The sequence below is a fragment of the Elephantulus edwardii genome, unplaced genomic scaffold, assembly GCF_000299155.1.
Source record: "Elephantulus edwardii isolate Elephantulus edwardi_28Jun2011 unplaced genomic scaffold, EleEdw1.0 scaffold00280, whole genome shotgun sequence".
NCBI classification, from domain to species: domain Eukaryota; kingdom Metazoa; phylum Chordata; class Mammalia; order Macroscelidea; family Macroscelididae; genus Elephantulus; species Elephantulus edwardii.
Window position 1 is genome coordinate 2,219,861 of NW_006400030.1, and position 15,596 is coordinate 2,235,456.

The 15,596-nt window shown below is 38.0% G+C and overlaps 1 protein-coding gene across 1 annotated transcript in view; it reads right to left on the minus strand.

Annotated features, from left to right (window-relative positions):
- Positions 1-15,596, minus strand: part of LOC102857634 (myomegalin-like) — a 36,249-nt gene that overhangs the window by 9,557 nt on the left and 11,096 nt on the right. Inside the window, exons 2-12 of the mRNA XM_006900322.1 lie at positions 12,747-12,878; positions 11,743-11,862; positions 11,393-11,485; positions 11,058-11,270; positions 9,680-9,838; positions 8,111-8,224; positions 7,784-7,921; positions 5,888-6,067; positions 4,614-4,808; positions 2,758-2,925; positions 2,509-2,590 (exon numbers count right to left, since the gene is read on the minus strand). Coding sequence (XP_006900384.1) covers positions 2,509-2,590; positions 2,758-2,925; positions 4,614-4,808; positions 5,888-6,067; positions 7,784-7,921; positions 8,111-8,224; positions 9,680-9,838; positions 11,058-11,270; positions 11,393-11,485; positions 11,743-11,862; positions 12,747-12,878 — 1,594 coding nt within the window. The remainder of the gene's footprint in view (positions 1-2,508; positions 2,591-2,757; positions 2,926-4,613; positions 4,809-5,887; positions 6,068-7,783; positions 7,922-8,110; positions 8,225-9,679; positions 9,839-11,057; positions 11,271-11,392; positions 11,486-11,742; positions 11,863-12,746; positions 12,879-15,596) is intronic.

The window sequence follows — 15,596 nt, forward strand, 5'->3', positions numbered from 1 at the left end:
GCTTCAGGTCCTCTTCAGTTTCAGCAAGCAGGGTTGTGTCATCCGCATAACGCAGGTTGTTGATAAATTGTCCTTAGTAGGTTGATAAATTTTCCTTAGTAGGTTTATTTTTGCTGAATATCTACAGCACATCTGAAAATATTTTGATATATAATTGTTGCTGTTGTGTACTACTGATTTGAAACTGACCCATAGCTGACTATCCAGCGATTTTCAGAGGAAAGACTGCCCATTTTTCTCCTGTGGAGCAGCTGATGGATTCAAACCACGTACCTTCACATTGGCAGCACAATTCCTTATCACTACAGCACCAGAGTTTTCTATTTATGTATTGTAATATAAAGCAAATGACTGAATCAATGTTGTAGGTAACCAAGGTTCTTAATGTTGGTAGAAAGGAAGGTTCAGAAATAGGATAAGGGGAAGAAAGCCTGTGTGTTATTAAACTGGAACAAGACCAACTGGTGTGAAATCACAATACTGCATGCATTTATACACCGTTATTGTGTACCACTGTATTAGAACTGACTCATTATAGCTGACTCTCCAGCTGGTTTTAAAAGGCAGTAAATCACACAAGAGGAGAATGCCTGCCCCTCTCCCATGGGACAGCTGGTAGATTTGAACTGTATGCCTTTGGGATCACAGAGCAGGTTCTTAGCACTAGGTCACCAGAGTTCCCTATAGGGAGTTTGTTTCCCTACATACAAGTGAGTTAACAATAACAACACACACACACACATATATATAAATAATTCTTAGCTCTATTCGTTTAAGAGTGGCCAGAAGTAAACATCATCCTTATAGCAATCGACACATCCTGTGCCAAGATCTTAGCTTCATATATGTGGCTTCCCACTAACAGGAACCAAGGAGGTCCTTGAATGAATGGCTAATTCTAGGGCTAAGGAAGAGAAAGTAAAAGATGACTGTGGAACACTTTATGGCAGAATTAAGTTATTTTGGTCCATGAAGTTGCAACCTTTAACAGATTTTCAGAGGCAATAAGTTGCATAGGACGAAGCTTGTCCACCTTTCTCCTTTGGAGAAGCTGGTGTTTTTAAACATGAGGTTTTGGGTTGACAGCATTAACTCCACTAAGCAACTAGCACTTCCTTACATGTCTCTGCATCATTATTTTTCATAGCAAAATATTTTAATTATTCTGTTGTTGTTATTGTTATGTGCTGTTGAGTCGCCTGCAACTCATAGTGACCCTATGTACAACAGCCCTCAACCCCACTCTATTCTGTGCCAATCTTATTGTCTCTGACACATTTACCCCCATTACCCCAGTCATAATTAGCCTACATTATTATAGAGATGTGACCAAAAACAATAATAGTGAACATATTAAAAAGATATAATCATTAATAATAAGCTAATAAAACTTATTTTGAGCAAAATTTAGATCAAAGATGGTGAAACCACTGAATAAATAACTGTTGGGAAGTAGAACTAACATCTTAAAAGTATCAGCTAGCAGATCATTTATTACTTATAAAGGGAGAAAAAATGAATATTTACAATGAGAGAGCTAGTCGATACAATTTTAGCTAAATGATTTAGTATCACCAAGGATGGTACAAATGGGCACCATCTGCTCCTGAAGTCATGCACTGAGGACAGATCAGCCACAAAGTACTGAGCTTGGCAAATAATTCACACTGCCTGCCCCTCCCAACACTTGAGCATGATTTAGGGTGATACCAAGTTAAGACAAGTAATCTCAGCCTGGTAAGATACTCGGCAGAAAGTATGTGCTCCATGGTCCTGAATAATACCAATGCTGCTGAATCCCAAGGTTTCAAAGCTCATTTCTGAATCCCTCTAATCTATCTGAAAAGGAGAGTCAGAATTCAATCTTCCTGGGCCAAACTGTGGACTTAGAGCAATTACCTCAATTCAACATAAGGGTGTTTGCTTAGGCCAGACATACCCTCAGCTTCTTTAGGGAAACACAAAATTTATTTTTTTTTCCATCAAGGTAAAAAACAAGAAAAGTACTATTTTGGCTAACCATACTAAAAGAGGAGCTCCATGAAAAGATGAATGATGGATTATTCTTTCATGAAATGAAATGGATACTGGAAGAAAGAGCATGGCAGTTGCCCCACCACCCCCAAGCTTGATCACTTCCTAAGGAACTTAATAACACCTGAGCTGGTCACGTCAAAGAACAGATGAGACAATGGATCCTGATAAAGAGTCTGAGCTTGAGAAAACAAAACACACACAAAAAGCTAAAATCTAACAAAATTAACACACCAAATTCCAAAAGTACCATCTTAGTCCTCCCCAGGACCCCTATAAAAAGGAAAACCCCCCCAAACTGCCTGCATGCCATTTAGATCCTGTCCGCATGCCACATGGCTGGGTCACTTGGCGTCCCTCTCAGACAATGCAATAAAGGCCTGTTCGTTTCTTGGGACCAATTCTTTTCTTTATTTCTCTCCCTTGCGCCCTCGTGCTCTTTTTTTTTTTATATATATATCTAACTATACTTACCTACTGTGGACCTGGGTATGCCAGAATCCCCTTTGATTGTCAATGATGTACTCTCATCTCGGGAGGGTATTTGCATTGAACCCTGGAAATTGGAACAACCAAGAGGTTTAAGAAGATCCAGGAACCATGATCACAGTGGCAAAAACTTGGAATATTTTCACACAGTTTGTTAGTAAAGTTAAACGGAAAGTCAAATGTGAAGGAGGAATATATCTGCTTAAACATCTACTCCCCATGTCTAGTTCTTACTGGATCAGGCTGTTCTCCAAGATGAAGGCCAGCGGAGGTAACTTCAGCGGGTTGGTTGGAGGTAAGGGCTTGGGACATGGTGAAGTCTTTCCCTCCAACATACTGCCGCAGGGCCTGTAGTTCTGAATTTCTTTCCATGAGAGCTTGCACCATCTTCTCTGCAGCAGCCTATACAAAGATATCACACCTAATATTAGAAAGATTTCCCGGGATAAAGAAAGTTTGTGACCTGATATTATTTTTTAAAATGCTCATTAAAAAAAAAAATCAGCCAGTGGGGGCATCCATCGTAATCTGCTTTCTTGCTTTCAATGTATAGGGGAAACATAGTCAAGTCACTGGAAAGAAAAGCTCTCCTACAGAATACTGAAAAAACAGAACGCAATGCATCTATTCAGATAAGAGAATTTAAAATTGATTCTGCCAGAACTCTATTAGGCCAAAATTTTAAGACTCTTGTTTGAATTGGGATAAAATGATTTAACAGAGTATATGGTCAGTCAGCTCTTCTCTGCTGGAGTTTGCCAAATATCTCCATATCAGATTGGCCTTCCCTGTCCCTCCTTTGTAAAACAGTAAGCTCTTCTCTCTCTCTAATTCCCCTAGCCTTGTGTGTGGTTTTGCCCCTACTTAACACTAAGCATTATCTGATATGTCTGTTTGTTGACTCTCTCTTCCCAAATGAGAATGCAAATTCCTAGTGCAGGTGCTTTGATGTTTTGTTTCCCATTGAATCCCAGTATCCACAACATTGTCTGGCACATGGGAGGCATTCAACACATATTTATTGAATGAAGAATTACACAGATAAATATTTTAATTAGAACATCTAATCTGGGAAATTTGAACTTATTTAAAATCATCCTACCAGCTTATTTCATTTCAAACTGCAGTTTTCCTAGATAGATGACACAAGCTGGGTAAAGAGCTAGAACATTATTTACTATCATTACCGTGTCTATAAAAATAAACCAAACTCATTGTTATTGAGTTGAGGCCAACTCATAGCTGACCCTCCAGTGGGTTTTTCAAGGCTGTAAATCACATAGCATGAGACTGCTCATCTTTCTCCACCAAGCGGCTGGGGATTTGAACCACTAGAACAGTGTGGCTTTGGGGTTAGGAGCACAACTCTCTATGAACACACCACCAAACCTCTCTACTACTACTACTGAGGAGTCAGTTTTTAATTAGAAATTATAGAGATAAGAAATTATGACTAAAATTACTGAGAGTATGAAATGAGAACTATGTTACCTATATCATAGCACTAACTGTTTTGGGGAAGAATTTACTAATTGTTTTAGAAAAGATAGACTATTGTATCCTATTCTAAGAAGAATATATTCCACATTATTATGAGATTATTTAGTCTCATGACAGACTTTGTAAAAAAATAATCTGTATATGTATAAATGTATGGGGGTGTGTGTATATATAGATATTTTTTTCCTCTTAAAGTAACTGAAGTTTTAGAAAATTTAAAATATATTTGAAATGTACATTTTCTCACACTTTGGCTGGAAATGCAAAGTAGTATTCAAGTCTTCACATTTTAAACTCAAAATAAAACCCTTCCTGAATACCATATTCCTTTTTCTCAAAATGATCAAAATGTTAAGGGAAAGAAGATGTGCATAATGAAGTTAAGCAGTTCCTGTCCTGCTTAGGCATCTTCCAAATGCCAACAGGTTCCACACATATTTCTTACTTTGATTATGGAAATAAGTAGTCGTTTGCTAATAAACTAAAGGAAAAAACCCTAAGGATATAAATGCACCAATTTGACCAGGTTCCAATGGTTCCTATTTAAGAACAGTGAGTGAGACTCCTGTGCTCTCTGCCGTGGTCCTTACGCGGCTCTCCTGCTCCCTGGTGCTCATCGACTGAAGCAGGGCCTGGATCTCCATCTCATGCTCCACAGCTTGCTTGTTTCGGTCACTGAGGAGGTCCTGCAGCATCCTTTCCTTTCGATGGAGACGCTGGCACAGCTCCTCGGCTATTTCACTCTGCCCTGGCCCAAGCTTGCAGAGCAGTGTTGCACTGAGATCCTAATGCCAAAGGGACAGTATAAGTTTCTGGAGGAAGGAATTCCCTCTACTACATATCAGAGTCGATAAGAATGTATCTATCATAGAAGACAGACAGTACTGATTTCATTGAGCTATGAAATTCTTGAGAATATAGGATCTGGCCCACAGAAGGCTATAAATGCATGTTCAATGAATGAACATAAGCAACATACACATATAAATACTGACACTGGAAACTTACAGCTTGTTTCAGAAACATTCCATTCTTTCTATGAGCACATTATAATTAATATTAAAAAACTCAACATTATTGCCATAGAGTCAGAATCGAGTTTCCAAGACCTTAAACTGCACAGGAGGAGATTGTTCACCTTTCCTCCTTAGAGCAGCTGGTGGATTTGAACCATCAAAGAGGTGTGTTTTTCACTTAACAACACAACTCCCTATGGACCAGGCCACCAGAGCCCCAACAATTAATATTAAGTAAAGATAAATGGGCACTCAGTACATTTATTTCATTTCTTTTTCTCCCCAGTGTTAACTAAGTAGAGTGAGAAGAAGATGAAACACTGAGAAAAATGAACTAACTCTGTATTTATTAGCTTGGTGATTCAACTCTTATTTCTTTATGGAGAGGTAGTACGGTAGTTAAAACTGGAGAACCACAAGATGAATACTGGCTCTGCCACTTTTTAACTATGTTACTTTGGGCAGTGTACTTAACCTCAGACATGTGTTTCCTTGTTTGCAAAACAAGGATAATAGTATGAACCTTGAAGAATTGCAGTCAATAAGTTAATAACCATTAAGATCTTAAAACAGTGCTTGGCACATCATAAGCATTCAACAGAGATTAAGTAGTTTACAATTCTAAAAGTGCTTTGTATATCTCATTAATTTTCACATAACTTCTTTGAGAATGATAATTACCACCTGAAGTTAATAGGCTTGGAAAAAAGTCTCAGTGAAAGTCAATGACTTTCCCAAGCACAGAATAGAAGATTGGAGGCCTTGATCACTGGCTTTCCAGACTTGAAACATCTAAGCTAAGCCTGAAATCACGAAATCAACTGTGTTTCAATGACTTAAAGTCTTACCTCCACTTCCTTGTTCCTGTCATGCAAAGACGTCTGCAACTGCTGGACAATACTTTCCTGTTCCTTCTGCCAATGGCTAAATTTGGTTTCCATCTCCTCTTTGAGCCACTGCAGGTTTTGACAGGTGGCAGATAATTGTTCCACTTCCAGGCCTTTGGCCCTCAGGAGACTCTCCATACTCTAGAGTCACAAAGAGAACAACAGTGAGTTTAAAGTCAAGAAATCAAACTTATATTTAAATTATCTGCTAAAGGCAAGTTGAACATACTGCAAAAGGGAAAAAAAAATCAGAACCTAACCTAAACAATGCCATAATAATCTATTTTTTGTTTTTAAAAAGTCTCATCGAATTTGTAGGGAGATATAGTGAACACGATAAAACTGTTATATAGAATTAGACTATGCTATAGAATAGGGAAGGAACTCCTTTAAGAAGCTGCATTGTGGAGTGGACTTGGGGGGAGGGATTGTATAACAATGAAAGAATTTTTCTTTTACTTTTGAAAGAGGGAACTAGGGGGAAGTTGAGCAGGGAGAAAAGAGCAACAATGAATTAATGGAAATCCAAAGTCTCTATACGTTTTCATTAAAATTAATAATCTTTGTAAAAAAAGAAAAAAAAAAGAAGTGGCAGAGGTCGAGACATGCAAACATGAAACTAAGTATGCAGCAAAAAGCCCACTGTAAAAGTTAATAGAATTAACAAGCATGCTGATTTGAGTGACGCATAAATATGTTTGTAATATTAATTAGAAAGACAAAATGCAATAGTTGCACTCTGACAGTGCTTACATAAAAAAGTGCATAGATATTGACTAAGATTAAAAAGAAATCAAACCCATTGTCAGTCTCAGTCAATTCTGACACATAATTACCATACAGGACAAAGCAGAACTGCTCCCTAGGGCATCCAGGGTGGTAATATTTATAGAGAGAGCTCTGGTGGCCTAGTGGGTAAAGAGTTACACTGCTAATCCAAAGGGAAGCAGTTCAAATCCACTAGCTACTACTTGGGAGAAAGATAGATGACTTCTTCTCCTCTGAAAATGTGCTGGTCAGTCAGCTCTGAGTTGGTTCTAACTTGATGGCACACAACAACAATCTATTGCATCCTTCGTTAGTGGTAGGGCTTGTGGCTTTGAATCTCCAACTTTCCAGTCAGCAGCTAAGTGCTTAACCTCAGGAATATGTAAAAAAGAAATCAATATTCATTACTTTTCCTCAAATACATAAAATTCATCATATAAAAGATAGCAGAAGTGCAAAAATATCCCACTTCCCTAAATTAACACCTGTGGGTTTCATTTATTTTTGTGTTCTTTTCATTTTAACATTTACACTGTCTCATGTTTATACTGAGTCCTGGTGGTGTGATTATTAAAGCACTAGCTGCTAACAGAAAGGTCAGTAGTTTGAAAACATTAGGAGCGCCACAGAAGAAAAATGCAGCAGTCCATTTCCATAAAGATTTCAGCCTTGGAAACCACCTAGAGCAATTTTACTTTGTCCTGTGTCACTGTTGTTGTGTAGCATTGAGGAAGAATCGACTCACAGCTGACCCTGCAGAAGGTTTTCAGAGGCAGTAAAGGCAGTAAATCTCATGGGAAGAGCCTTCCCATCTTTCTCCCATGGAGCAGCTGGTGGATTTGAATCCTGTGCCTTTTGGGTGGCAGTGCAACTCTTAACCACTAAGCCACCAAAGCACCCTACTCTGTCCAGTAGTGTTGCTATATTAGTTGGTAGTGACTTGATATCAGCAGGCTTGGCTTTGTTTTAATAGTTCTTTTTACCTAAGTGCTGTTTGTTTTAGTCCTTATAAAGCTAATACTCTGAATGTCAGAAATGATGACAAGTGTTGGAGAAGAAGGCAAAGTCAATGGCAGGCTTTGCTCGTACTTGCATGGTTACTTCGTTAGAGGAGAGGACATCACGCAGTCTTTCTACGTCATGGTCTCGTTCTCTGATGGCAAGATGAAGATGGCGGAGTTCTTTTTCTTTTCCTTCTAGAGCGGAGAACTTTTCATCAATAGCCCGCTGTAAAAAAAAAAACAACAAACAAAGCACCTAAAGTTCCATAATACATACTATCCAGTCTACCCTTATTTAATAAGATTCTATAAGGGAATAGGAAAACCAATTCTCAAAAGCAGTGTGTTAAGTAGATACAAATTGCTATAGTACCTGTGTGGTACAGAGTATAGTGAGCAAAGTGAAGATACTCACCTCCAGGGCAGCATCACGATCTTGGATCCGCTGCCGAAGTTTCTCAAGCAACATTTCATTTGCATCAAGGTTTTTGTCTGAGTTATCACGATACTGCAGGAGCTCCTGCAATTCCTAATAAGAGCAAAAATTATGTCCCTTTATTCATTTACTTACCCTATAACAATTGAGTTCTTACATGTTGCCAAGTAATTTACTAGTTATTAAGAACAAAAACCCAATGTGGTCACTTTCGGGGAAAACAGATAAGACATTAATTCTCAACTGTTATTATGTACATATACATATACACATACACACATATGTGCACACATGTGAACAGATACATGTATGTGCATGTGCGGGTGTTTGTACAGGAAGCTGGCTATTAGGAGAACAGAGTTTCCAGGTGGCACAAATGGTTAAACATGTAACAACCACCCAAAGGGCTGGCATTGTGCACTCTCTCACCAGCTGCCTCAGATGACAGGCTGGCCTAGCAATCTGTTTCTGAAAGGTCACAGCATCAAACATTCTATGGAGCCTTTCTACTGTGTAGAGGTGGGGTTGCCATGAATCAAAATCAACAATAAATGACTAAAGGAACACAAAATGCATTGTCTACCAGGAGGTGTCACTAAATACTTCACAAAGGAAGTAACATTTAACTGAACCTGAAAGACTTGGGAAAGAATCTAAATTTTCCAGAATGAAAAGGAGGTATGGGTTATTTCTATCAGAGCACATATAATATATGCATGTTGCTGCTGTTTGATGCCGTCAAGTCGTAGTCAACTCATAGCGACCCTATGAGCAAACGGCCTGAGCACCTTTAAAAAAAAAATTTAAAAATGGTGCGCTCTTGTGGCCTAGTGGCAAGAAGCTGCACTGCAATCCCAGAGGTGGGTGGTTCAAATCCACCAGATACTCGGCTAAAGAAGGGACAATCTCCTCCTGTACCAGTCAGATATGATTTGATGGTACACACAAAATTATAAAATTGTAAAAGTTTTTTTAAAAAAATAAAGATGGTCTTAAAAAAAATTATATGCTATACAAAATGAAAGGGAGTCAATGCGACTGGAACTCCGAGTAGGAGCTAATTTTAATTGTTGCTATGTTCTGTCATTTCCAACTCATTGACCTCACGTGACAGAGTAGACTAGACCCATCTGGTTTCCCTAAGCTAGAAACATTATAGGACTAGTTTGTCAGATCTTTTCTCCGGAGGAGACTCTGAGGGATCTGAACTACCAATCTTTCAGGGAACATCAAATGCTGAAAGTAAATAGTCTATATATATACACACATCTCTATTTTCCCAGCATCTAGCACAGCATATGACTCACAGGGGCACTTAATAAAGATTTACTATGTCTTTCAGGTGTGTGTGTACTATTTCCTACATGTGTCAGTAAGCATCTTGTTTCAGGAGTTGTATTTTATATTTATTTTTAATCTTCTTGATATCCACTGGTGCATTTTCTACACATGGCTGGTTTCCAACACATGCAAACTAATACTTGCAGAATGTACAAAACTTTAGAACTCTACAAACCCCATTTAGTTGCAGCTGTTATGTAACCTTACCTGTAGTAGCCGTTCTTTGTGACTCAGATTATGGCTTAGGTGCTGAATGTTCTGCTCTTGGGTTCGAATCTCATTGTATTTCTCAGCCTCCAGGGTATGAAGCTGTTGGTTTTTGTTCTGCAATTCTCCCTGCAGTTGCTGTAATGCTTTCCTTAATTCCTGATAAAACATAGTCCTCCTTTTTTAAAGCAATCTAAAATATTTGCAAGGTCATTAGACACTGAGGCACTGAGGCATTAAATCTTTGAAAGCATACAAAACTAAGTGTAAAATAGAGGACAGTACTGTTCTTAAAACTGCTGTGGAAATATTGTAAATTAATTGAATAGGATTTGGAAAGCAATGATATGAGGGGATGGAGCAGGAAGAAAACTTTATATTATAGTTCAATATTTATTTTTGGCTTAAGAATGATACATCTATACAGCTGTTAAGGGAATACTCTATCTCACTGTAAACTTTGATCTCTTACTCTAAAAATAAGCCCAAGGATCAGATATCCTATGATCTTCATTTCTAAATTGTCTAAAGAATTCATGAAGACTATAATATTTCTTAATTTTCCATATGTAGGGGTTTTTTTAGTAGTAAGATCAACAAAAGCCCTGTAGATGGAGATGGTGTAACTATCTGTACTTTAAGTAATCTCCAAAATATACTGTGGCTGTCACACCCACTAAATAAAACTTGGGAAGAAGTTCTTTTAAGTAAATAGTAAAAGTTAAGGATTATTTTCATTCATTTTTTTCTGCTTCTGTCTACCTTTAAGCCTTCCTGCCCTAAACATCTGAAATCTTAATATTTATAAAGTAAATTCAGGAACAGTATTTAGTTTCCAAAACAGCTAACCCAGGAGATCCTTTAAAAGTCATTTATTTAAATCCTAAATGTCAGCCTAAGAAAGGGAGCTACACATTATCTTTTTAAAAAAAATGGTTAATCATGAAGCCATTGCTTTATTCTTGATTGTTCTCTGCCTACTTTTCTATCTGACACAGACTTTTACTTGCCTAATTAAAAAAAAAATAGCTTCAGACATTTCCTCTTCCAGACAGCTTCCTGACTCCCCTCTCCAGACCTTCCTATATATTCCAATAGCACCACTTACTCTCTATAATATTTACCACACTGATGTCCTATTTATGTGAATGACTCCCATACTAAACTATGAGTAGTTTAAGAGCTTCTGTGAGCTACCCTTGGGTATTTCCAGAATACAGTCCAATAGTAACATATAAGCACAGCAACAATGTTTTCAAAAGAAGTTATTTATTTAGATTAAGCAAGTGACTCAAAGTTGGAACTGAAACTATCTTGCTATTCAGTTACTAACAGGACAAAGGCAGGGCTCAGGACCATATAAAGTTTAATGATTTACCTGGTTATGCTTCCACGAGGCCTCTTTCTGCTGTTCTCGCTCATGGGCTGCAGCTTCCACAAACTGCACACATCGTTTGGCATCGGCCAGCTGGCGTTCTTTCTGGCGTACCAACCTCTGGAGCTTCTGTATTTCAAGCTGGCTGCAGAATAAAGCGCTCTGAAGATCGAGCAGAGCCACTTGCTGCTGAGCTGGGGAAGCGCCCTCTGAGCTCTGGAAGGAGAGTAGAAATCATAGTCACAAGCAGGCAAAACACAGAGCCGTAGAGAAGACCAACAAAATTCAGACTGTGTCTGGAAGGGGCACTCGTCCTGGCCTGTGTGACCCTCACGTACATGAAGTTGTCCAAGCTGGCTCTGGTGGAGCATTTCTCGAAGCTTCGCCATTGTGTCATTTTGACCTTCAATCACCTGATACAACTCCTCAGTCTGAAAATGAATAGGGGAGTTCCAAACATATTAGTCAGTCAAATATAAACTCTATTATCTCAGAATACAGCATGAATTCTGATTTTAGTAACAGAACTATTCAAATATACTAATTCAAGGTAAGTAACAATTTTCCACTTCTCGGCCTGGAGATCAGTTAGTATGACAAAGCCTGTTTCTACAATGTATAGAAAACTAGTCCACTCTGATAAAACAAAGAGCTTCCTCAAAGATCCTTCACGGCTAAAATATTTTACCTCATTTTCCCTGCTTTTCAGAGTTTCCTTGAGGCTTTGAATTGTACCATCTTGCTTTTGAGAGGATTCCCGAGCCGACTTTAGTTCAAAGCTCATTTCATTTAGTTTCTCTTGAAGAATCTGCATTTAGCAAAGAAAAATAGCTTATTAAGCAATTTTTTTTCTCAACTTTAAATGTAACCAAAAAAACATTCCCTTAAATCTAGGGTTTGAGAAAATTCTTGGGGAATTTTACCATTCTGTCTCTCCATTGTAATAACTATTAGATTCAAGCAGCAGGAAGAATTGGCAGATATAAAATACTTCCTTCAATAGTCAAATGTCTCAACTCCCATGCACTGTGCTTTCTTTATGAAGGCAGCTCTGTTGGGGCACTTATCCACAGGAGCCTTGTGCGTCCCTTACACAAAGTCCAAGGACAAGGGTCAGCTACTGTAGCTCAATGCCCTTCTGGTGGTCTAGTCCATAGGGAATTGCACTGTTAACTCAAAGGTGGTCATTTCTCTGGCAGTTCTAATCCACCAGTGACTTTGGGAGAAAGATAGGCAATCTTCTCTCATGAAATTTACAGCCACTCAAAACCTGCTGGAGGGTCAGTGATGAGTGGATTCTAACCAGATAGCAGAGCTGAATTTTGAGTGAGCATGGTACAGGGCACTACCAGGCCAAAAGCTCAAGTTAAGTACATGTTAAAATCCATGGGCTAAAGAGTGATAAGAAGCTATGCTAAAATTAAAAGCACAAATGTCCTGTCCCCATGTCTTACATAGTGAAAACACTGCATTCAATCTTCAATAACAGATTCAAAAGTCACCAGGCACTATGATGTGTGCAAAACAAACTAAAATCCTTATGAGCAATAGGGGAAAATTATAAAAAATTCCCCATAGCATCAGGAGTGCACAATATTAATTTCTCATGTCTTACTCTGAGGGTAACAGGTCCCTCTGAGACATTTTCTCAGGAAAACCCTGTGCTCTTCAAAGGCAGGTTATTGATCATACCTTGTTGGTGGTCTCTGTTTGCTGGATTTTTTCCTGGAGTTCTGCTAAGTGAGAATCAGATACGTGCTGCTGAATTACGGTAGTCTCAGCTGAACTTAGCTTTTGTTGTTTGAATAGCTCTTCTGTCATAGGCTAGGAAGAAGCAACAAGACAAACTGAGTTAAAGACAGCTAACACTTTTTATTTTCAAACATCTTTGGTGTTTTTGCTAATTGGAAATCCACAGTTATTGCATAAATTATGAATATTAATTCCTGGAGATAGCTCTGATTTACATCTATTTTTACTATACTTCATAACTCCCTTCACCATCTTCCTTTGCCAGTTCATATACATACTGCATATTCAGTTAAAGGAAATAATACAGATTTAAAGAAGTGAGGAAAATGATAAGTTTTTGAGGCCATAAAATTCCCTTTTCCCACTTAGAGAATTCAAAAGGCGTACTTGCTGAAAAGTATTTAGAAGTGAAGTATAGTGATGTCTGACAGTTAATTTGAAATAAAAGAAAAATAGCTAAGATTTAGGAACGGATAGTGTTTGATAGGTGGATGGATATGTGATGAGGCAGATCATTGCTGTTAGGTGCTGCCAAGTACAACTCATAGCATGCCTATGAACAGCAGATCTGAACACCATCCTTCCTGAGCCATCCTCATCGTTTCTGACATACCTGAGCCCATTGCTGTCATCACTGTGTCAATCCATCCGGTTGAAGGTCTTCCTCTCACTATCCCTCCCGCCTCCAGGCCTGATTTCTCTCTCCAAGGAATAGCCTCTCCTAACAACATGCCTAAAAAGTATGTGAGGCAAAACTTTGTCATTTTTGCCTCTAAGGAGTACTCTGGCTACACTTTCTCTAAGACATATCTGTTTGTTCTTTCGGCAAGCCATGAGATATTCAGTACCCTTTTCCAACACCACATGAAGCACACAGAGTAAAATGGTAAAATCTAGATGGCATGTGTATCTATGTACTTCTACAAACTTTCCCAAACTTTCCATGTTTTTAACATTTCAAAGCTGTGAAAAAAATTCAGGCTGTAAAATTCCATATTATTTAATAAGAATTTTATTATACAATATACTCCTTTGAAAAGTGTTTGTATCTGACAATATCCTCTTAAAATTTTTTCAATTAAGCAATTAAGAAAATTTGGACAGAAGAATATTATAACAAGTAACCACATTTTCCTCTTAAAGCCATTAATTTTTACCTATCTCTCCGAAAAAGAAAAATAATATATTATAAATTTAATTTAATCTTTTTGTAAAAGCATACCAATAAAACCTATCACCTCCCTAAAGAGATCTATATTTCAAACACTTTTCTTACAAACCTCTATTATATGTATCATTGGGAAAATGTGCAAACTTTTATATGGACTACACATTAGGTAATGGTATTTCAGCAATACAAAATTTCCCAGATTTGGTAATTAAACTACAGTTATGTAAGAGATTTTTTTTAATTCTTAGGAAATACATACTGAAGTATTTAGAGAAAAGGGGCATAATATTTGCAACTAATTATTCAAGTGAATAAGGGAAAAAAAGCATGTGTCTATAGAGTAGGATTCATTAAACAAATGTGGCAAAATATCACCAAACCAGTGAATCAGATAAAAGATATATGGGAGTTTTTTTACTTCTCTTACAACTCTTCCATAACTCATAAATTATATTAAAAGGCTAAAAATGGGTTACATCTCAACATAAAGAAAGAAAAGAAAATCCTCACCACTGGACTAATAGGTAGCCTAATGAAAAACGAAGACTGAAGTTGTCACTGATTTCATTTCACTTGGATTGACAACATACATGCTAGCAGCAGTCAAGAAAGCAAATGACTGGACAAAATCTGCTGTCAAGGACTTTAAAAATACTGACAGTAAGGATGTAACTTTAAACACGAAGGTGTGCCAGATCCCAGGCAAGGTATTTTCAATTGCTTCATGTGCATGTGAAAGTTGGACAGTGAATATGGAGGACTGAAAAACTGATGCTTTTGAATTGTGATTTTGGCAAAAGACAATAAATATACTATTGAATGCTGAACAAATTTGTTTTGGAAAAAGAATAGACAGAGTGCTCCCCAGAAACAAAGATTTTGAGACTTTATCTCACATACTTTGGGTATGTTATCGGGAAGGACCAGTCCTTGGGAAGGACAACATGCGTGGAGGGTGGAGGGTCAGAGAAGACGATGACCTTCAACAAGATGGACTGACACGGTGCCAGCAGCAAAGGGTTCAAGCATTGGAGATGGTGAGGGTGGTGCAGGGCTGAGCAAGGTTCTGATATGTTTGTTATATACAGAGTCAGTATGAGTCAGAGTCCACTGGACAGCATCTAACAACACCAACAGTGTTGTTGATCCCCCACCTTCCCTCCTCCCTTGTCTATTTAGTTCTATAAAATACAAAGTTTTACAAAAGCCACTTTGAAGTCATGGTTAATACATTGTCCAGGCTCCAGAGGGTCTTGTCTACTGAGGAAGTAGTCACATTCATTCATTAAGATATGCAAAAAATATATTCATTTTAACAAGGAGGGCATAGAGGTCTTCTTAGAAGAGACAGAATTTAAGCTGGACCCAAAAAGAGAGACAGTATTTCTACAGGTGGTTATGGTTGATAAGGAATGGCATTGGAGGCAAAGGAAACAAAAGAGGGAAACACAGGGATAATGGATATAAAATGCTGACTTCTGATATTTTCATATGAATTATCCCTTAAAAGCTACTAGTAATAATTATTCTGAGGAGGGCCTGAAACACTTGCTGCAGAAGGTCAAGGACTGCAGCCTTCAATATTGATTGAAGCTCAACATCAAGAAAACAAAGATTCT